Source organism: Trachypithecus francoisi, unplaced genomic scaffold, assembly GCF_009764315.1.
Source record: "Trachypithecus francoisi isolate TF-2019V2 unplaced genomic scaffold, Tfra_2.0 Lachesis_group4, whole genome shotgun sequence".
Taxonomy (NCBI): Eukaryota; Metazoa; Chordata; class Mammalia; order Primates; family Cercopithecidae; genus Trachypithecus; species Trachypithecus francoisi.
Genome location: NW_022681469.1, coordinates 35,500,880 through 35,523,040, shown reverse-complemented (window position 1 = coordinate 35,523,040; position 22,161 = coordinate 35,500,880). Strand labels below are relative to the sequence as shown.

General features: G+C 37.8%; 1 protein-coding gene across 5 annotated transcripts in view; it reads left to right on the top strand.

Annotated features, from left to right (window-relative positions):
* The window catches only part of ASB15 (ankyrin repeat and SOCS box containing 15), an 82,674-nt gene that overhangs the window by 45,846 nt on the left and 14,667 nt on the right, over positions 1-22,161 (top strand). The window contains exons 2-8 of one of the 5 annotated variants that reach the window (XM_033192240.1): positions 6,036-6,081; positions 6,455-6,527; positions 10,657-10,721; positions 11,982-12,090; positions 13,717-13,769; positions 13,860-13,991; positions 15,075-15,233. In XM_033192240.1, the coding sequence (XP_033048131.1) occupies positions 10,712-10,721; positions 11,982-12,090; positions 13,717-13,769; positions 13,860-13,991; positions 15,075-15,233 (463 nt within the window). In that variant the 5' untranslated portion in view covers positions 6,036-6,081; positions 6,455-6,527; positions 10,657-10,711. The remainder of the gene's footprint in view (positions 1-6,035; positions 6,082-6,454; positions 6,528-10,656; positions 10,722-11,981; positions 12,091-13,716; positions 13,770-13,859; positions 13,992-15,074; positions 15,234-22,161) is intronic. The other 4 variants (XM_033192241.1, XM_033192244.1, XM_033192245.1 and 1 more) reach the window with 4 other exon arrangements.

Sequence of the window (22,161 nt, the reverse complement as noted above, 5' to 3'; positions counted from 1 at the left end):
TTATCACTGCTTTGTGCTGAGAGCATTAAGTTATTGTGATAAAAATTATAATTTTATATTTCAGTTATTTTATGAGAATATTTTATTTTCAAATAGAAATTTGCCTACAAATTTTATATTTCCCTTGGAGTTGTGGGATGAATTTGTTAGGTAGTTGCTTAAACTTTGTGAGAAAACTTTTTCTCAGGTTTATGAATTTTTAGGTTACAAAGTAAGACGCTCTTTTCACTAATACGTTCAAAGTAGCTGAGTCATAGTTAGAGTATACTGATTAAGCGTGGGTGGCCTCCATTGTCTGCTGACTGGGGTGTATCCCACTCTGCACTGCCCACTAGATATGTGGGCTTAGGTAAGTCACCTAACAACTCTGTGTTTCAGTTTTCTCATCTGTAAAGTGGGGGAGAATTATGTCATAGACATTAAGTGACATCCATTTAATGCACTTAGTGTAATGCCTGTCACAGGTAAACACTCAATAGATATTAGTTATAATAATTATTAAACTCAATATAAAAATATATATTAAAGACCTACTATGCTATGTGCTTGACTGTGTGCTAAACCTTAAAGAGAAATTGGTATTATTTCTGGAGAAAAATCTAAAATACATTATTTAAAGGCAGAAAGCTCCCTGAGGACATGGATCCTGTATATCTGTGTCTAGCCCTGTGCCTAGAACATAACAGACATCGAATGTATATTTTTGCATGGACAAATAGGATAGTCTGAACATACTTAGGAAAAAAAAATCACTAAGAATTGATGGGTTAGTTATTTTCCTTTGTCTTTTTGATTAGCAGAGCAGAAGAATGTAGTATCGTAGATAACTGTGCATATTTCAAGATGGTATTTGACAATATTCCTTGGTGATGGTCTTGTTATCAAAAAGGAGACATTAATGCTAGGTGTTGGTATCTTTAAGAGGATTTGTAGCTGGATAAACACCTTTTCTGGGAGGGTGCAAATTAATGGATCAATGTCAACATGGAGGCCTCTGTCCTGTGCCAATTTCTTTTCAACATTTATCTTTATCGGTGGAGCTTACGGACATGTAGAAGGCATGCTTATTATGTCAGCAAATAAAACAGTACCTGGAGAGATAGAAAATGCGTTCAATTTTAGCAGAAGGAAATAAAAGCCAAATTGAAAAAATATGAAATGTGATAGGAATAAATAGAGTCCAATAGGGTCCTGCATACAATTACACAGAAAACAATGTGGAGAAAACATATGGTTTGTAGAATTTTGGGATACTGGGGTCTAAATCAACTGTGTAACATGATAGTCTAAATATTTATCTGAGCTTGGGCTAAATTAACAGATGTATAGTGTTTGAGAAAAGGAAAGTGGTCACACCCACTTAAACTTGTGTTGGTCTGACTGTAGCTGTTGTGTTGCACTCAGAGCCTGTGGTTCAGTGTCACTTTTAGAAGAAATGGATAAACAAATGTGTTTACAGAAAAACAATCAAGACAGTGCAGGAGGTGAGACCATCTTATAGGAAGAGCAGTTGTCCAGCCTCTGAAAGAAAAGGCTCAGTGGAGACCTGAGAGCCTTCCTGGGGGATATTAACAGGGCTCCTGTGTTGCAGAGGAACAATACTTTCTCAGTGTAACTCTGAGAGACAGAACCAGAAAAAGGTTAGAAGAGAAGTAGAAACATTATCTTCAGATGATGTTTTGAAGAGGTGGATTCAAGTTCACTGGTTTTCCTAATTGTTAAAGCTGTCTAGGTCGGGCACCGTAGCTCATGCCTATAATCCCAGCATTTTGGGAGGCGGATGCGGGTGGATCACCTGAGGTCAGGAGTTCGAGACTGGCTGACCAACATGGTGAAACCCCGTCTCTACTAAAAATACAAAAGTTAGCCCAGCATGGTGGTGGGCTCCTGTAATCCCAGTTACTCGGGAGGCTGGGGCAGGAGAATCACTTGAATCTGGGAGGTGGAGGTTGCAGTGAGCCGAGATCGTGCCGTTGGACTCCAGCCTGGTTGACAGAAGGAGACTCTGTCTAAAAAAAGCAAAAAAATGCTGGCTAAAGGACAAGCGCTCTGTGAGGAGATAGCAAGCTCCCTGACACTTTGATGTTTAAGCTGAGGCTATTAATTATTTGTTGGGCATGTTGTAAACAAAATTTACAGGTGGGGCTACCTGACGGTCTTTAACTCTGAAAATTGGTGATTCTAGGGAAAAGCAGGGAGAAGAAAATAAAAAGGGGGTGTCAGGGTGAATATTCAAGGGTAAGCAATAGAACTAAAACTTTCAAAAAGTACTAGAATCCTACTTTCCCATTCCACAGGAGTTCAATCACAGAATAATAACAGGTAACGTTTACTGACTACTTGTGACCCGTCAGACACAGTTAACCAGGCAGCTAATGTAGGCAGGTCAGGGTTTGAACAAAAGTTCGACCATTATAATCAACTGCCTCCAACAGAAAGAAATCAATGGCCTGTACATGATTTCAAAACAAGATATGAAAAAATGCAGTGCCTTATTATTATTTGAATCAATATTGAAGGGAAAAAAATTTGACTTGAGCACCAGACAGGATTGTTTGTCATGTTGAACAAAGTACATTATGCCAGGAATGAATATTTTTGGAGAGAATATATGTATATATATTTGTATATGAATATTTAGATGTATATTCATAAGAATAATACTTTTTAAAATGCTCAACATCCCTAATCATTAGAGAAATGCAAATCAAAACCACAACGAGATACCATCTCACACACCAGTCAGAATGGCTACTAATAAAAAATCAAAAAATAACAGATGCTGGCGGGGTTATAGAGAAAAGGAAATGCTTATACAATGCTGGTGGGAATGTAAATTAGTTCGGCCATTGAGGTAAACAGTTTGGTGATTTCTCAAAGAACTTAAAGTAGAATTAGCATTCGATCTAGCAATCCCAGTTTTGGATATATACACGAAAGAATATAAACCATTGTACCATAAATATACATGCATATATACACTCACTGCAACATTGTTCACAACAGCAAAAACATGGAATCAACCTAAATGCACAATGACAGTAGACTGGATAAAGATAATGTTGTACATATACACTATAGAATACTAGTCAGCCATGAAAAAGAATGAGATCGTGTCCTTTGCAGCAACATGGATGGAGCTGTAGGTCATTATCCTAAGCAAATTAACACAGGAACAGAAAACCAAATACCCCATGTTCTCACTTATAAGTAGGAGCTAAACTTTGAGTACATATGCACACAAAGAAGGGAACAACAGACACCAAGACCTACTTAAGAGTGGGAGAAGGGCAAGGATAGAAAAACTGCCTATGAAGTACTGTGCCTATTACCTGGATGACAAAATACTCTGTACACCAAACCCTTGCAATATACAGTTTACCTATATAACAAATGTTAAGATAAAACTTAAAATGAAAGTTAAAAAACTAATACTTTTTAAAAGTCTAGAGATACTATGTTTATTGTTACTATAAGTAATCAATGTAGTCAAAATATTTTTTACTCACCCTACAACTCAATTGCACAAACCAGAAGTAGCTTTTTTATTGTCTGTAACTGGCCTCACCTTTCTCAGGAGCCACCACTCACTAATTAATGGAAAATAAACTTTTGGTTTCATGCAGACAGACACAATAACTTAGGTAATGCAGCCTGTGCTTGGATGATTCGGAAAAATGAATTGCTCTTTCAAATTTCTGCTCCTTCCAACGCCAACAAACTCTCTTCACAAAGTTCTACCTGCTTTCCTGTATATTTGGGCACTCACTTTACTCGAGGTCACCAAGGTTCCTGGCCTGCTCAGTCCTGAGAGGTAGATGCCAAGCTAATTTTCCTGAGAAGGCATTGTAAGCTTTGCCTCTGTAAAGTCCATCTTAGTTCCCTTTTCTTGTTGTTATTAGTGGTGAAAACTCTTAAAATCTACACCCTTAGCAAATTTCAAGTATACAATACAATACTGTTAAGTATAGTTACATTGTTGTACATTAGATTTCCAGAATTTATTCATCCTGTTTAATTGAAATTTGTACCCCTTGGCCAGCACTTCCTAGCCCCTGGCAACCAACATTCTACTCTTTTTTCTATGACTTCAACGTTTTAGATTCCACAGATAAATATCACAATATTTGTCTTTCTGTACCTGGCTTTTTTCATTTAGCATAATGTCCTCTAGGTTGATCCATGTTGTCACAAATGGCAAGATTCTCTTCTTTTTCAAGGTTAATAGTCCATTGTAAATACATAGCACATTTTCTTCATTTATTCGTCTGTCAATGGACATTTAGGTTGTTTCTGTATCTTGGCTGCTATAAATAATGCCGCAACTAACATGGAAGTGCAGGTATCTCTCTGAGATAGTGATTTCACTTCCTTTGGATATGCACGCAGAAGTGAGATTGCTAGATCATAAGATAGTTCTATTTTTAAAATTTTGAGAAAACTTTGTACTGTTTCTTACAATGGCTATACCCCCCAAAAAGATCAACTATGTGCCAGAATGGGTAGTTTACTTAGCTTGACAGTGGTGAATATTTCACAATGTATACATATGCCAAATCATCAAGCTGTACACAATAAATACATATAATTTTAAATTGTCAACTATACTTCAATAAAGTCGGGGGGAAAACCATCATAGTTCCTTAAAAGTGGTTAGTCATAGCTGGTTAAATAAACATCATACTTAAACTGACACTTTACATTAACTGACATATAACGTTAAATATTCTTCAAGTATATGAATTTAAATTACTGTGTAGTATTCCACTTTTTATGTGTACAATAATGTCTTATACAAATTTCCTATTTTGGGATATTTATGCTGTTTCTAATGTTTTGGCAATTTAAACACAGCTGAGATAAACATGCTCACATACACATCTTTTTTTACATCTTTGATTATTTCTTTTATTTATTTACTTATTTAGTTTTTGAGACAGAATCTTGCTTTATCACCCAAACTGGAGTGCAGTGGCGTGAACATGGCTGACTGCAGCCTCGACCTTCTAGGCTCAAACAATCCTCCCACCTCAGCCCCCCCAAGTAACTGATACAGCAGGTGCATACCACCGCATCCGATTAATTTTTGTATTTTTTGTAGAGATGAGGTTTCACCATGTTGCCCAGGCTGATATCAAACTCCTGAACTCAGGCAATCCACCTATCTCAGCCTCTCAAAGTCCTAGGATTACAGGCGTGAGCCACCAGGCACAGTCTTCTGACTATTTCTATAAGATAGATTCCTAGATGTAGAATTACAGACAAAGGATAGGGCTTTTAAAAATCATTATATCATATTAGCTTGTGATCTGGGCATGTCTACTAATAAGTTGTCTTTTCATGGACCTATCTTACTTTACTCGTTGCTATTCTGTGAGTTTATAGTGCCCTAGAAACCCATGAGTTTGTGAGTCTAAAGCTCCTTCTTAAACTGTTGTGAGTGTAGTCCTCAAAAGCTAACATGCATCTTCCCACAGTTCTGTTCTAGTTAAATTTGACTTGGAAATCAATAGTAAAGAGTAAAAATTTCTTTTTCTCTATTTTTTCTTGGTGTTTTTATTTTTTTTAACTAATCTGCATACTAATTTCATTAAAAATTTTTACTTTTGTAATATGAAACTAGAGATAAACAAAACTACTAAACATTCTATCGTTACATAGAAATTACGCATCAATCAGTGACACCCTAAAATTTGAAAATAATTTGGCAAAAATATATCTGTGACCTACAGAGGAAACACAAGGCTAATTTTAAGAGTTGTGTTTATTTAATTATACAATTATTCATTCATTTAGTAAATACTGAATTTTTATCACGTGCCAGATATCATGTTTAGTTTCTACAGATCATTTTGCCTTTTATATCTTTTTCTAAAATACTAAATTGTGTTTCTTTGAAGTAACATAAAAGTAGCATTTGTTCTTTAGACTAAGATTGTTTGTGTGAGTGCACGTTTTCAATGTATCAGAAGATCATACTTTGTTGTTAAGAAAGATGCTATTTAAACTGATCTAGTTCTCCCCATCATGCATAGGATTTCTCTTCAGTAGAAAAGGCAAATACCATAAAGAGCGAATTGCGTAAGTTATTGCTTGTGAGTGTAAGTTACCTGTGACTGTGGGGCAAAACCCAATTCTGACAGAGTTACACTTCTATCTGAAATTTCCGGGGAACTAGTTGATTTTGTTGTTTAAATCATCCTAACAAATCCATTCATGTGATTTGCCACTTCAGGCTATGCAATTCTTAAAAAATAAGTGTTCAGTCACCAAATAAAAAGCAAAATTACAACAGGATTTTACTTGCATTGATTTCTCCACATCTTTAAAAGTATGCATACAAATGATCAAATTGCATAAAAATGAGACTTAGTATTGTTTTGTATATAACAACTGTATTTTTTTGACAATATAAAAAAAAAATGTCTTTTAACTCTTGCCTTTCCTTCGATAGGATAAATCCTGATGATTCTCTCAGGGACCTCTAGTAGATGAGCTCAACACTCAAGAACCATAGCAGCTTCAAGGTAAAAGAAAAATTCCCAGGGAATCAGTGTCCCCCATTCCACACAGCAGAAATCTGCATCTCCCTCAGAGCCTCAGGGTTTCTATTTAGGCTGGCCTTGGATAAAACTGTAAAGAAAACCAAGTTGTACTCTATTGCCCTTTTCTTATCCCTTCATATCACTTCCCACTAGATCCTAACCTTCAACTTGCTGCCATCTTGCCAGCCTCACGTACTCCAGTAACTATCCCAAGACATCTTGGTTCTAAACTAGGGGCCAGTATGTTGCTATCTAAATTTTAAAAGGGACACTGGAAGATGGAACAATAAGCCCTAAAGGACAGAATCTCTTGCTGATGCAACAGAACGACATTGATGTGACAGGTGCTGGGGGCAGTGTGTTATTTATGGACACAGAGCCCTTCCTTGCACCATGGAAGCAACTGTCCACTCTGCTCACTCTCAAGACCAGCCTTGTTTAGGACTCATAGAGATAGTTTCAATTTTGTTATGCCCAAGACAGAGTGTGAGGGTAGATGGGGCAAACAGATCTGCATGTAAGCAGGAGTCAACCAACTAAACAATTCACGAGGAAGAAATTTGTATTCATCCTTTTTCAGGGAAAGGGAGAACCTTGGTTCCATGCTGTGGGAGCTATTGTATTTCAAAGGAAGCTCTGACAGGTGTCACAAATTTATCAGCTACCTTTACAGGAAGGCAATAGCTCAGATCATGGTTTGGAGGCAGTTTAGCAACACTGATGCAAAAAGGTGTCATATACTCATGTTCACTCCTGCATCATACCTTGCAACATTACCAACCTCCTGACCATTTCAGTCAGGCACCAAATGGTATGTTGATCCTCTTGTTTGGACTCCAAGGCAAAAAGTACAGAATGAAGGCAAGCTTAGGAACCTCAGACCACCCTGAGTAACATAAAGCCTTATTGCATGGAGCCAAAGAAAATGATTTATGTGTCCCTGGAAGCTATTTTTTATTTTTGGAAGTGATTGTCATCAAAAGCTGGCTGTTAAAAGCAAGATCACAGTGTTTTCTTTTAAAGGCAACAGACTGTGAGATATTTTCCTCTAACTTCTGAAAGACCTTAAAAGTGAAGGTATTGCCTGCTTGGTCCAGACTCTACTTATTAGTTCTGAGACATTTGGTGGGTCATTTAACCTTTTGAATCTATAATACCTACAATACAGAATTGGAACGAGAATTTAAAACAAGGTAATGTATACAAAATGCTTTCCACAGTGCTTGAAACAAGGTGAGCACTTGATAATTTATAGTTATTATTACTATTGCCAAATGTATCAAAAAATTTACATGGTCACCAAATTTCCTTTTCTCACTATCTGAATTAAGGATTTTACTTAGCCTATCTGTAAAATAAACTAATACTTATTGATATCTGAGGAATATATTTGGCATTTAGCATTTAGGAATCCTTAATTCAGTGGTTTTTTACCAGGAGAACATGAAAAAACCTCTGAGATTCCATAAGTTCCCTAAAATTGCATGCAAAATTTTGAGTGGACATGTGTCCCTCTGGAGAGAGAATCCATAGCTTTCATCAAATGTTTTCATGACCCTAAGCAAGGTTAACCAGTGCTTTGAATGAAGAGGCTGATGGTACAATGTGATTGCATCAGTTACTTTGTAAGTCAGCTACTTATGGAGAACAAATGATTTCTCTTTTATTAAGAGCCAATTTCTCTAGGCCAGGCATGGTGGCTGATGCCTGTAATTCTAGCACATTTGGGGGCCCATCTATACTAAAACTACAAAAATTAGCCAGGCATGGTGGCCAGTGCCTATAATCCCAGCTACTCGGGAGGCTAAGGCAGGAGAATCGCATGAATCCGGGGGGCGGAGGTTGCAGTGAGCTGAGATTGTGCCATTTCACTCCAGCCTGGGCAAAAGAGCAAAACTCCATCTCAAAAAAAAAAAAAAAAAAAGAGTCAATTTCTCTAGGCTGAGAAACAAGACACCTATACATATATCTTAAAGATGTTCAAATATTGTCTGACCTTTCCTCATGCTTCGGAGTAGTGCTTTATAGAAATAATTTCCCATAGACTGTTGCTGGCCCTTAGGTGGGATTGAGTCCTAGCCACTCAAGGAAGTTTAGATAAATAAGTTACTTTTTTTTTCCTTCTTTTTTTTTTTTTTTTTGAGATGAAGTCTTGCTCTACCACCCAGGCTGGAGTGCAGTGGTGTGATCTCGGCTCACTGCAAGCTCTGCCTCCCAGGTTCATGCCATTCTCCTGCCTCAGCCTCCCGAGTAGCTGGGACTACAGGCGCCCACCACCACGCCCAGCTAATTTTTTTGTATTTTTTTGTAGAGACAGGGTTTCACCGTGTTATCCAGGATGGTCTCGATCTCCTGACCTCGTGATCCGCCCGCCTCGGCCTCCCAAAGTGCTGGGATTACAGGCGTGAGCCACCGCACCTGGCCAGTTACTCATATTTATGAGATAACACAGGCTCCATAGAGAACTGAGCTGGTCTTAGATAAATAAGTTACTCTTATTTATCTAAAGGATAAATTTGTGTGAGGTTTAGATAAATAAGTTACTCTTATTTATCTAAAGGATAAATTTGTGTGAGGTTTAGATAAATAAGTTACTCTTATTTATCTAAAGGATAAATTTGTGTGAGGTTTAGATAAATAAGTTACTCTTCTCTTGCCTTTATCATTGTGTCTTGATGTCTTTAAGTACATTCCAGTAATGCTCCTTTGACTGACTGTCTGGCACCTTAGTACACCTGCATACAGATCTTCACTTCATCTCAAGCTTTCAGGAAAAGGCTGCAGACACCTGTGCTAGATTGGAGTTGTTCTGCATAGAAAGTGTTCCCATCATTTTAACCCTACGGTCATTAGAGATACCAAACAGGAACCTAGGTAACTTCCTTTGTGATAGTAGGGCAAAAAAACAAAAACAAACAAACAAACAAAAAACATTGAAATAAAATACTTTCCACAGAACAGCTCAGTTCTCTATGGAGTCTGTACTCTCTCATACACTGAAAGCCCAAATTTCAAACAGGGTTAGATTTAAGCTGGTGATTTAAATAGGTGAAAGGCTCTGTATCCTATTACTAATCCCAGAGCCATACAATCCCCCCTATCACCCCAGTAATATCACTGAGAAAGTCACCAGGCGAGGTCGCAGGTTGAACTTTGTCGTCTACTGGTGCTGGCTGACAGACTCAGTACTTGTCTGCTAGTAATGAGTCAACAACTTTTATTCCAGTGACCACAGACAGCAGCTGTTTGCTATAGTTGACAAGGAGTAGGAATAGAGGGAAAAGATAGAAAAAAGAAAAGAGATTTTGTTTCCTCTCAGAAAACTAATGGTCCAAGTGAAAACACAAACACAAGTATGTAAAGAACTTGTAAAGCAAATACAGAATGAGTGAGTATAAACCAAGACGTTAGAAAAATATTACATAAGAAGAGATATTCACAGATTAAGACAGCTAGAGAGGAACTGAAGAATGACACCAAGGGTTTCCATAGAGGAATGTCTTGTGCCAGCCTTGACACAGTGTGAACCATGGGTGGGGATCAGCTGAGAGGACCTCGTGAATAAAGGGGAATATTATGGAAAAGAACAGAAGAGAGACAAATGAAGCTAAGCACAGAGTGAACGATCAAATTTGTTTAGTTAGAAAAAAAAGAAACTCCATATCCGAAGGAAATGGTCAGTTCTAAGAACAAAGAGGAGACTGGATTATGTTTCAATGCTCACTTATTAATTCATTAATTCATTTATTCAACACATATTTAGATAGCACGAACCAGGAGATGATGCTTCTCTTGGCACTGAGGTCACAGACTAATTCCCTGCTATTCCTGAGTTACATTCTAAGGAGAGGAGACACATGATGAACCAATAAACAATACATTAAAAAGCAAAATACCATTTACGTCTATGTGGTGAGTAAGATCTCTAGTGTGGCTTTTGAGGAGACTGAGATACCACAATGTGAGGCTTGGTGGAACATGGTGACTATCTCGTGTGTGGTCTCTGAACATTAGCACTGTTCTATACCTTTTGTTCTGAGGTGATATTAAGGCCACTGCTGTAGAACGATGAACAATTAATCATAATATTGTCAATGAGTTCTGTCCACAGGTTAGAGGCCTTGGATGTTAGCACTTATTATCCAATTATCCAACCTTAAGGGAGAATGAGAAGAGGTAAAGCATGTGTCAACTGTGTTTTGGAAATTGCCTGCAGAGTACTCTTTTGTTTTTCTCTCATTCAGAAGACATACTATAAAGTAAAATTTCATATACAGACTATAAAAGGCTTGAAAAGTACCATCAATCAAAGATAATTTCATATTAGCCAGTCAACTCAGCTATAGAAATTTTATTTCTATGTTTACTAAATGTCCTCTCTAAATAAAATAAAGCAATTAATTCAATAGTAAAGAGTAAGATAGTAAATTCATTCTCCTAATTTGATATCTGGGAGAAATAAGCAAATGAAGACTAATTTACATTTTTCTGTATTCTCTTCAGCAAGATGGGCCAGTCAAGAGCAGTGGCTTGTAACAGAACTGTGTAAGGGAGTTAATAGGGATTCTATAGAAGGGCTGGTTTCTGATCTATGGATGAAGTTAAAGTGGTCCTTATCACAATGTTCAAGTGATGCTCTGAGACCAATCAGACTTTGCAGTTGACCATTGATGGTTTGTAAAGAATGTAAAAGGGGCCAGGCACGGTGGCTCACGCCTGTAAACCCCAGCACTTTGGGAGGCCAAGGCGGGCAGGTCACAAGGTCAGGAGTTTGAGACCAGCCTGGCCAACATGGAGAAACCCCGCCTCTACTAAAAAAAAATATGAAAATTAGCCGGGCATGGTGGCATGCACCTGTAATCCCAGCTACTCAGGAGGCTGAGAAGGAAGAATTGCTTGAATCCAGGAGGCAGAGGTTGCAGTGAGCCAAGATCACACCACTACACTCCAGCCTGAGTGACAGAGCAAGACTTCATCTAAAAAAAAATAAAAAAGAATGTAAAAGGATGTCTGTTCTCCATTACAGCCACTATCCATCTTATCCTCATTGGATCAATTTTTAAGTTTTTAATGTGCTATGTACACACTCTCCAAGAAAACTGATGGGCCCAAATTGGCATCAATCAGAAGCTCAGGAAAAAGTGAATTCTTATGAGCCCATCTGCAGTCATTACTGAAAAAAAAAAAAGTCAAAAGTTAGAAAGAGAAATGCTCAAAGGGCAGGTCATTAAAGGTTTCAACAGTTAGATCATTTAAGTCAATAAAATCAACCTCACACATAATATGGATTAAAATGTTACCCGCATTTGTATTTGTTAACCAGGGAAACAAAAATGCATTTTAGTTTTTCACTATGCATTTTTCATGTTTATTCTGTGTACTGTTTTGGGTCATTTGTTGATAATAAGAACTTGTCTCCTTCAAAATTATACGCAGGAATGGATACTAATGATGACCCTGATGAAGACCATCTTACAAGTTATGATATTCAGCTAAGTATTCAAGAATCCATTGAAGCCAGCAAGACTGTGCTTTATCCTGAAAGGTAGTATTCAAACCAACTATCCTCAGCACAATTTCTTTATGGCATTCACTTTGTTGTGAGATAAAATGAACACCATTTCCTAATTCCTTCTCTAGGAAAACTGACCTTTCCTTTCTGATAGGGAATCTAACAGCTTTCCAAGAGCCACTGTACATAAGTTTTAGCAATCTGATCTTCCACAAATCCTCACCTCATGTAGAGAACAGGAAAAACCCTATGTGGAAAATTCCTAGATGAATTTGGTTGTATAGAATTGCCTATTTTCTAAATTAATATAGATTCAAAAAGGGCAATGAGTAATTTGAACATATTTGCAAGTACAGTTTATACAATAAATATACAGACAGGTTGGTATAAAGAGATCTGTACACTCTAGAGCTCATTCTGCTACTGATTCAGCTAACCCTTTATAGGTAATGTATTCCATTGTTGTATGTTTAAAATATGAAGAATAATGCTAAACCACGTAGCCCATTAGTTAATGAATGAGAGAAGAGTTGCAGGTTTTTATTTTATATGACAAAGTAATATACAAACTACCACCTATTTGATTATCTACTATCTAAATGACAAGAATTAATAAATTAAAATATACCTAAAAGTGATGTATTATGTAGGTAGGATTTATTGAGTCTAAAACTGCAAAAGTAAATTTCTTTCTTAAAAAAAGACATTATACATCTGACAGAAATAAATTAGTTTACCTTTACTTTTTGTTACAGTGTTTAAAATCTTGTATTCTGGAATTTAGTAGTACTTTTGAAGAGATCCAGTGTTTTAAAATGGTTGCTTTTGAGCTTTGAAAAAATAGACGTAGTACATTGAAATGTCTACGTCTGAAATGTCTGAAATGTCTCCCTTATCTCCAACAAGCTTTAGAACTTTAGAGCTCCCTGGAAGGCATTCACAACCGTGGTATGCTAGCAGATGTTTCTGCTTAATAGAGTTAAGTAAATTTGTTATGGAATTCCTTCTTTCCACTTAACAAACACACACACCAGAAAACTTCCATGAGGATTTAAATCATGACCTGCTGGGCCAGTGATTGGGAGCTTGTTTAGTAAATGACCTGCCTATTTTCACATGTGGAACAGTTGATTTAAAACTCATATATATAGTTTAGAGCATATGCTCCCAAGTAAGTACCTTATTAGCAATTATTAAGTTCAAAGCAATAAACATTTTTTGAGCATAGAATTTTTAAAATTAGAAAAAGCCCTAGAGATCTATTAATTCCATCATTTTTCAGATGAAGAACCCACATCCAGAAAGGCTAATTGGCCTCCCCAGAATCACAAAATCAGGTTAGGATCTGAACCTAGCTCTTCTGAATCTAACTCCAATTGTTTACTCCTTTTTTATTGCTTTGAGATCTCTCAGAGATAGCATTGCACACTTCTATTTCACCATCTTCACTAATATTCTTAGATCAAGGCATTGTAAATATACTCTGTGTCTGACTCCTGTACATTTACTTTTTTAAGGAGATAAAATCAGTTGTATGCGTCTCATTTGGATCTTGATTATTAAAATTAAGTTTAAAAATACAATATAAATTAAAATATTTGATTCCTTGAAATATATCACTAGTATCTAGTATAAATATGGTTTTTCTTTATCTCATAGATTTGTACCCCTAAGTGGTCAAAACAGAAAACTTGTGGAGGCCATCAAACAAGGTAAATGAGTCTACCATCTACAGTGGGATGGACTGGAGATTCCACCTTACAAAAACAGAGATTAGTCATCAGTCGATGTGTTTAATTTAGGTCACATTCTTGAGCTCCAGGAATGTGTAAAATATAAATATGCAGTGGATGAAGCTGATGAAAAAGGATGGTTTCCTTTGCATGAAGCTGTTGTTCAACCCATTCAACAAATACTTGAGATTGTTCTGGATGGTAAGAGAACATAAAACACGTTTGACCAAACCAGGGCAAGAATATTGACATGTTGATGTTATAAGTGTTTTCAGTGAACATAACTAGCAGAAAGAAAAGGTGGATTAAAATATTATTTGGAATTTGAAAAAGGCAGCACCTGTGTTTTAAACTCAGAGTACAAAAATTAGGACTTTTTTTTACATTCGGGGTTTACCTTTTGCATCCTTTTACCTATAAATGAGACACAGGTTGGTGGAAAGGTGTGGTTATCACATAATAGTGATAAAAGCTTCTATATATCATGAATTAATTGAGTTATATATAACACTCTTTTCTTTTGGAAGTCAATTTTAAATTTTTCATTTTGAACTATCTCTTGAGTTAACAGTTTCCAAAAGATTCTTGTATAGTACAACAGGGAGTACTGAAAATATTTGTCTTTACATTACATTGATTTTTTTTCTTAATGTAAGCATTAAAAAATGTTGTGGTAAATCAAGCCAATGTTAAATATTAACAATAACTTTTATGTTCTAACACAGTGTTTTCACATCTCAGCATCTTACAGAACACTTTTGAGAGTGCCCTATTGTTCAACTTTCACTGTTGCATGACAGCTGTATGTTCTGGGAGATACACACTTGATTATTAGCCAGCCATCTAGAAAACCAGGCAGCTAGACAGACAGATATAGATGATGTTAAGGATCATTTTGACACAATGATACCTACATTCAAGTACATTCTCATTCCCACATTCACAGACTGCATTTCACAAAAAACAATTTCAGTTACAATATAAATTATAACACAAAGGATTGAAGCACTGTTTTGTAATGTATCAAGAAATGAGACCTAGCGCGCCATTTTCAAAAAAGCAGCTAGAAACAGATTTTGGTTTTCTAGCTGTCAATTTGATTAGCAACTCTATGTGCATCTACTTTATCCTCACCGTCATTTGGTAAACTTTTGTCAAAGTCTTTTCATTTTCATCAATTGACTTTGTTCAATCTGATGTATATAATATTGGGTGGCTCTGATTTGTTTGATATCCTGTCAGTGAGTATTTTCAACTTTTCAACATAATGCTTTCATGTCACAGCATCCTATAAGACACTCTGGGAGTTCAAGACCTGTGATGGAGAAACACCCTTGACTTTGGCAGTCAAAGCTGGTCTGGTGAAAAATGTAAGAACTTTATTAGAAAAGGGAGTGTGGCCCAACACAAAAAACGACAAAGGAGAGACCCCCCTTCTGATTGGTAAATGACCTTTTTTTCTAGAACTTTTATCGTTTGAAACAAATAATAACTATTTATTGAAAATCACTGTATAATGGCTAAAATTGTGATCTCAGTTCCTTCCATTCCCTGAGCTACTTGCTTAACCCCCATGTCTTCTGTCCTGTGATTTTGTTTTCCTATCCTACAAGGATGTGAAATATGAAAGATGGCTATATCCTTCAGTATCCAGTTGTAGAGACTACAACTAACCAGGAGGGATCTGAATTAGTTTTTTGAAGCCAAAGATAGCAATTTTAAAGGAATATTCTCTAGGTGGGATCCAGTTGTAAAGAGGGTTGCATGTGCAATATGTAGCCAGAAGCAAGAGGTGGAAAGGGATTCCAAAGGGAGAGATCATGTTCACATCAGACTGATCAGGCAAAGCTGGAAGGAAGGGGAACCATCAGATTCTGAGCACACAGATGCAGAGCATGGCACCTATGAGGGGTACACTGTGACACAACAAGAGAAGAACGGGAAATGTGAAGGTGACATTTACCAGCTCTGTCTCATATATCCTGCTATTTGTTGAACAATAAGAATTGGCAAGTCTGTTTGTGAAAGGAGAGAGTGATAAGATTAACTCCAAATGACCCAGAGATAACATTTCCTTTCTCTTAGGGACATAGGATGGTGGAGTAAGAATTTGGTATTGGTACGGAGATTACTGGGTTTAAATCTTAGCTGTGAATTGCAGTCATGGGCCTCAGTTTTCTCAAGTATAAAATGGAAATACAACACCTACCATGCAGAATTGTGATTAAAAATTAGAGAAAAAAAAATAAAAGCTTTCACATGTAATAGATGCTCAAAAGGGAAGAGCCATTATGAAGTTGTCTGTGTGGCAGGAGGAGGAGAGGGAAGAGGAGCAGGAGCAGGAGGAGAGGGAGGACAGGACATAAGATTATTTACTAGCAATCACAAAGGAAGACATTTAAGGTCATAACTAGTTAAGAACCATCACAGCTCCTGTTCACAGAGGAATCACTTAAAAAAAATTAAGCAGCCTGAATATTAAGAAAATCTGAATATTGTTAAGCAAACTTGGATAAATCATGAACATTAGTAAAATATTTATATTTGATGGCATTGATTCAACAATATCAATGCAAAAAACATGTGTTAAGAAGTCACATTGGCCAGGCGTGGTCGCTCACACCTGTAATCCCAGCACTTTGGGAGGCTGAGGCGGGCGAATCACGAGGTCAGGAGTTCGAGACCAGCCTGGCCAGCATGGTGAAACCCCATCTCTACTAAAAATACAAAAACAAAAATTAGCTGGGCTTAGTGGCAGCTGCCTGTAATCTCAGCTACTTGGGAGGCTGAAGCAGGAGAATCGCTTGAACCTGGGAGGTGGAGGTTGCAGTGAGCCGAGATTGCACCACTGCACTCCAGCCCGGGTGACAGAGAAAGATTCCATCTCAAAAAAAAAAAAAAAAAAAAAAAAGAAGTCACATTAAGCCAGAGACTGTCCTGGGCAGTGTGGATATAAAGATGAATGGACTAATCTTCCTCCTCTCAGAGTCTAGGAGGAGAGTTAAATGTAATTTAAATGGAAAATTAGTGTTATAAGTGCTATAATAAAGTATGTATTTAAATTACATTAGGAGAATAAAAGAGCAGTAAATCTGTGAAGGCTTCGAAGAGCCTTGCTCTTCAATTGTCTTGAGGGTTGTATAGGGGAACATCAGCAGACAGGAGTGGCAGACTCCGAGGCAAGTGTTCTGCCACAATATAGCTTGCTCAGTGAAGACGGTCTCCACAGCGTGGTATCATTTTGGCCTGGTTCCTTCCTTCTTGCCTACTTTTTTTTGAGACAGAGTCTCACTCTGTCACCCAGGCTGGAGTACAGTGGTGCAATCTCGGCTCACTGCAAGCTCTCCCTCACGGGTTCACGCCATCCTCCTGCCTCAGCCTTCCGAGTAGATGGGACTACAGGCGCCCGCCGCCACACCCGACTTATGTTTTGTATTTTTAGTAGAGACGGGGTTTCACCGTGTTAGCCAGGATGGTCTTGATCTCCTGACCTCATGATCAGCCCGCCTCAGCCTCCCAAAGTGCTGGGATTACAGGCGTGAACCACCGTGCCTGGCCCCTTCTTGCCTACTCTTGCTCCATGTCAGAGCTTTCAGCCTTCACAAATTCAGATAAGATGGGAAAAACAATCTAATCCATATAGTTAGAATACAGACAAAGCTTCTGTAACAAAAACCAAAAACAAATCCACAAAGCAAACAAATAAACAAGAATGTCTTAAAGAGAAAGAAGTCATTTCTCTCTCACACATTGCAGAATGGCCCAGGGTTGTGAGGGTGGCTGTATCAACATTACAGTGTGTTTCCAAGGTTGCTCCCAATGTCACCATTTTCCAGGCAGCAGGAAGGAGGAAAGAGGAAGCTCTAGGCAAGCATCTTCAATTTAAAAAGATGACCTGGACAGTGCACATGGCCTTTCCCCTCATGTCCCATTAGTTCAGATTTTGTCACAATGCCACCACACCTTGGGGCAAAGGAGGCCAGGACATTTAGTGTCTACCTGGATGGTCTGTGGCCAGCTAAATACTTGGGACCTCTGTGGCTAAAAGGAAAAGGGGAAGCATAAATACTGAGAAACCAATGATAGTCTCTGCATACATTTTAGCCTGCCTTTAAATCAGTCACATGACACTTTTCATAAATAAACCAGAACTCCTTTCCTGAGTAGGCTCTATAGACATTAAACAGAATATGTATCTGTGGGTGTTGATTCACCACTAGTAATGTGGCCTGTTTTTTGTTTTTGTGACTGAGTCTTGCTCTGTCGCCCAGGCTGGAGTGCAGTGGCGCAATCTCAAAGCTCTACCTCCCGGGTTCACACCATTCTCCTGCCTCAGCCTCCCAAGTAGCTGGGAGCTGGGACTACAGGTGCCTGCCACCACACTCGGCTAATTTTTTCTATTTTTAGTAGAGATGGGGTTTCACCATGTTATCCAGGATGGTCTCGATCTCCTGACCTTGTGATCTGCCCTCCTCGGCCTCCCAAAGTGTTGGGATTACAGGCATGAGCCACTGCACCCGGCCCATGACCTATATTATTTTTTAAAGCCCAGAATAGGCCACAGAGTATTTGCAACAACATCTGTGTTGTTTCTATAGATCACCTTGAATTTCTGCACAAAAAGGATACACTTCCAGAATTGTATACTGCTTCACTCTGCAAATAGAGAATTATTCTCCACTTGTAAGTTTCAATCCACTTATTTCTTTTTTTTTTTTTTTTTTTTTTTTTTTTGAGACGGAGTCTCGCTCTGTCGCCCAGGCTGGAGTGCAGTGGCCGGATCTCAGCTCACTGCAAGCTCCGCCTCCCGGGTTCACGCCATTCTCCTGCCTCAGCCTCCCGAGTAGCTGGGACTACAGGCGCCCGCCACCTCGCCCGGCTAGTTTTTTTTGTATTTTTTAGTAGAGACGGGGTTTCACTGTGTTAGTCAGGATGGTCTCGATCTCCTGACCTCGTGATCCGCCCGTCTTAAAGGACAACTAAGCCGTGATTATCACTCCTTGTTTTCTTTTGGCTTCAGTTATATTTTTCTTTAATGCTTAAGGCCTACAACAGAGCAGTAAACATTTACATGCATTTCAAAGTTCCATGTTGGTTTCATTCTCTGTGCTAGCAATATCTAAAGTGTAGGAAAGGAATTCTATCACTGAATTATCAGAATTGAAATAGAATTAATTTTAGGAAATAATGTGTTTAAAAACTAAGTGGTAAGATCAAGAGAGGACTACAGTCTCCATGAAGTTAATATTCTGGAGGTGCTCATGTACGTCCTCATCAGCCACACATCTGGGGAAGAGGGACTTTTCCTGGGTTACCTTAATCAGCACCTTTGTTGTGGAAGCCATGCCAAGTCTTCTTAGGTTTTATAGGAAAATGGATTATTCATGGCACTTCCTCAGTTTGTTCTTCAATCTATGGTCTTCTTTGGGATTTGCTATTCAGAGTCCCTTAACTTGTAGAGGAGAGATAAGAGGGAAAAAAGTATTGTCTGTACAATGCCATGTTACTTTTTCTTATCCTAATGCCATCATCCTTCTCTCTGTTTATGAGATACCCTTAGAGGGCCAAGAAAAAAATCATTTTTGGTCCCTATCAGTCATCTGGCCCTTCCATATTTAAGGTAATTTGATGTACTACAGTAATGTTATACAGTTACTTGCTGAGTGGTAGATACCTGATTTGTGATGATCTGACACTTATTAAAGGTTTTTGCACTTGGACTCCTTCTCTACCCACTCCCCTGGAGTTGGTGTCACCTTTCCCTAGTTGGATAGGCACAAGCTGATCCTGGCCAGTGGAGCCCAGAGTAAGGAGGATGCTCAGGGATCATCTGGAATAACGCTTCAGTCCCACTGCCCTCCATTCCTGATGGCCTTACGCCATTCACAGATCAGTTCATTTTGCTTCAGACATTTTCTTTCTCACAAATCAATACACATCCTCTTCACTCCATTTCCGCTTTTAATCCACCAGTCCTTGTCAAGGTAATCAAGATAACCCTTTCCTATCATCTATGCAAAATTCTTAATCTAATTCCCTAAACTCTTCAACTTAAAGTCAGTTTTAAGCATTACTATTGAAGCTATACATTTAAAAACTTAATAAAGAATTTGAACATTTCTGAAAAAAATTCTAAAGAATTCTAAATTTTAGAATTTTAAGTTCTAGAGAAAAAAATTTATATATAATATGTAAATATATATATCCATATGTAAAACAAGACATTTTAAAATTATTTTACTTAATCAGTTAAGTTACACCAGTACCGTGCTTTATGAGTTTTCATTATTTCAGTCATTTATTGCTTAAGAATATCTTCGTGAGTTAGCCTGGAAGGGGTTTCCTACTATTTGCATTATTCTTTCTGTGGGAAATATATTCTTGATTTCAAAAAACGAAATTGGAAGTGGAGTTATGATTTTTTAAAAACTATTTTAAGTTGAAGATGACACATTTATGCAGTTATTTTCATGAAGAGAAACTATTTTAATCAATATGTTTTCTGAGTCAGACAAAAGGTTAAAAGATGATGGGGAAAGAGGCTCATTATTTTAATACATTTTTTCTCTAATTATAAAAACTGCCATCAAAGCAAGAAGATCCATGAGGATCTCTTAGTTTGTTGAGCTTACGTGATGTTTGCTCTGCAATAACACCAGCTAGCATGAGGTAATTCACTGTAATTAGAGCTGCCAGTGACAGTTGGGCAATTCAGAGGAGGCACTTGTCAACAGGTTCTACTTTAGACAAGAAGAGGGAGAAAAACTGGAATCTCCTGCAGGGATAGCTTGCCTGCTCCCAAATGAAGTAGGCAAAGTTTGTCTTCACCTTCCCATTACCACATTGGGAGCTGCTTTCCTTGCCTTGGCTTTATATTCTTTCTGCATTCTGCCTCCTGGTTACCCCAGAATGTTCCATGCGGCCTCACATCTTCTTCTACATTTCCCAGTATAGGCCCAGACTTTGAGTCTCTCTTTAAATAGAAGGTAGCATAGACTTCTTCTCTAGGCCATAAACTCTATGAGTGAGATCCAAATCTGTCTATTCTTCCTGTTGTCCACAGAGCATAACACAGAGCCTTTAGTAGAACCAGCCGTATTAACTGAATAGTAAATGAGCGAGTGTATGAATGAATGAGTGAATGTAACTGTGTATATCGTCATTTGTAGGAGGTAGCGCTCATCCTAATCTGTTTTTTAATAAGATTTTACTTACAAGGAAAAAAAAAGTTATATTTTTAGAAGTGTATACATCTAAATGGGGACAATCTCTTAAAAATCCAAAAGGGGAAAAACCTTGTAACAGTATAATTTCAGCCATTAGAGACAAGCAGAGAGGGAGAGAGACAACTGATTTGGTGAATCTCCTTAATTGTACTGCATTAACCCTCACTTCACTCGCTGGGAGCAGCTGGCCTATGTAGATTCTAAACGATCTTATTGACAATCACCCATTAAAAAAGTAAGAAAGAGGGCCGGGCGCCGTGGCTCACACCTGTAATCCCAGCACTTTGGGAGGCCAAGGCGGGCAGATCATGAGGTCAGGAGTTTGAGACCAGCTGACCAACATGGTGAAACCCTGTTTCTACTAAAAATATAAAAATTAGCCAGGCTTGGTGGTGTGTGCCTGTAATCCCAGCTACTCAGGAGGCTGAGGCAGGAGAATTGCTTGAACCCAGGAGGTGGAGGTTGCAGTGAGCTGAGATTGTGCCATGGCACTCCAGCCTCAGCGACAGAGCGAGACTCTGCCTCAAAAAAATAAATAAATAAAATAAAATAAAATAAAGGAAAAAGAAAGAAAAAGGAAAGAAAGAAAGAAAAAATATATATAAGAAAGACAAGTTCATTCAATACTTACTGCTATCTTTTGTAGCGAGGCAAAAAACCCTGTTTCTATAGGGGAAATCTGATGAACATTATTTACATATAGGTTCCCGGATCCTAGGAGCAATAGAATAATAATAATAGTCAATTGCTGAGCTCCTGTTATATACTAGGTACTACACTGAGAATTTTACATACATTATTTAATTTGTACAACCCAACAACAAATGTTATTTCCATTCTGTTGGTGAAGAAATTAAAGTTTAGAAAGAGGGCACACAGCATCCTATCCTAGTGATATATGTTATTTTCTGTGAAACTCTTACCCCTCCTCCAGGTCTTAAAGGAAAGGTAGTGTCATCTTGTAAACTTATATTTCACAAATATAAACTTGGGTATGAGAAATAGAAGGGATATGAGAAATACATTATTTTCCTTGTAGAAAAAAAGTTACTAGCTAGTATCTATTTTGATATTAAATTCAGTAATTAGTTTAATACCACCTAAAGTATTTGTGTTAATATACTTACTGTTGTTTTTAACAATCA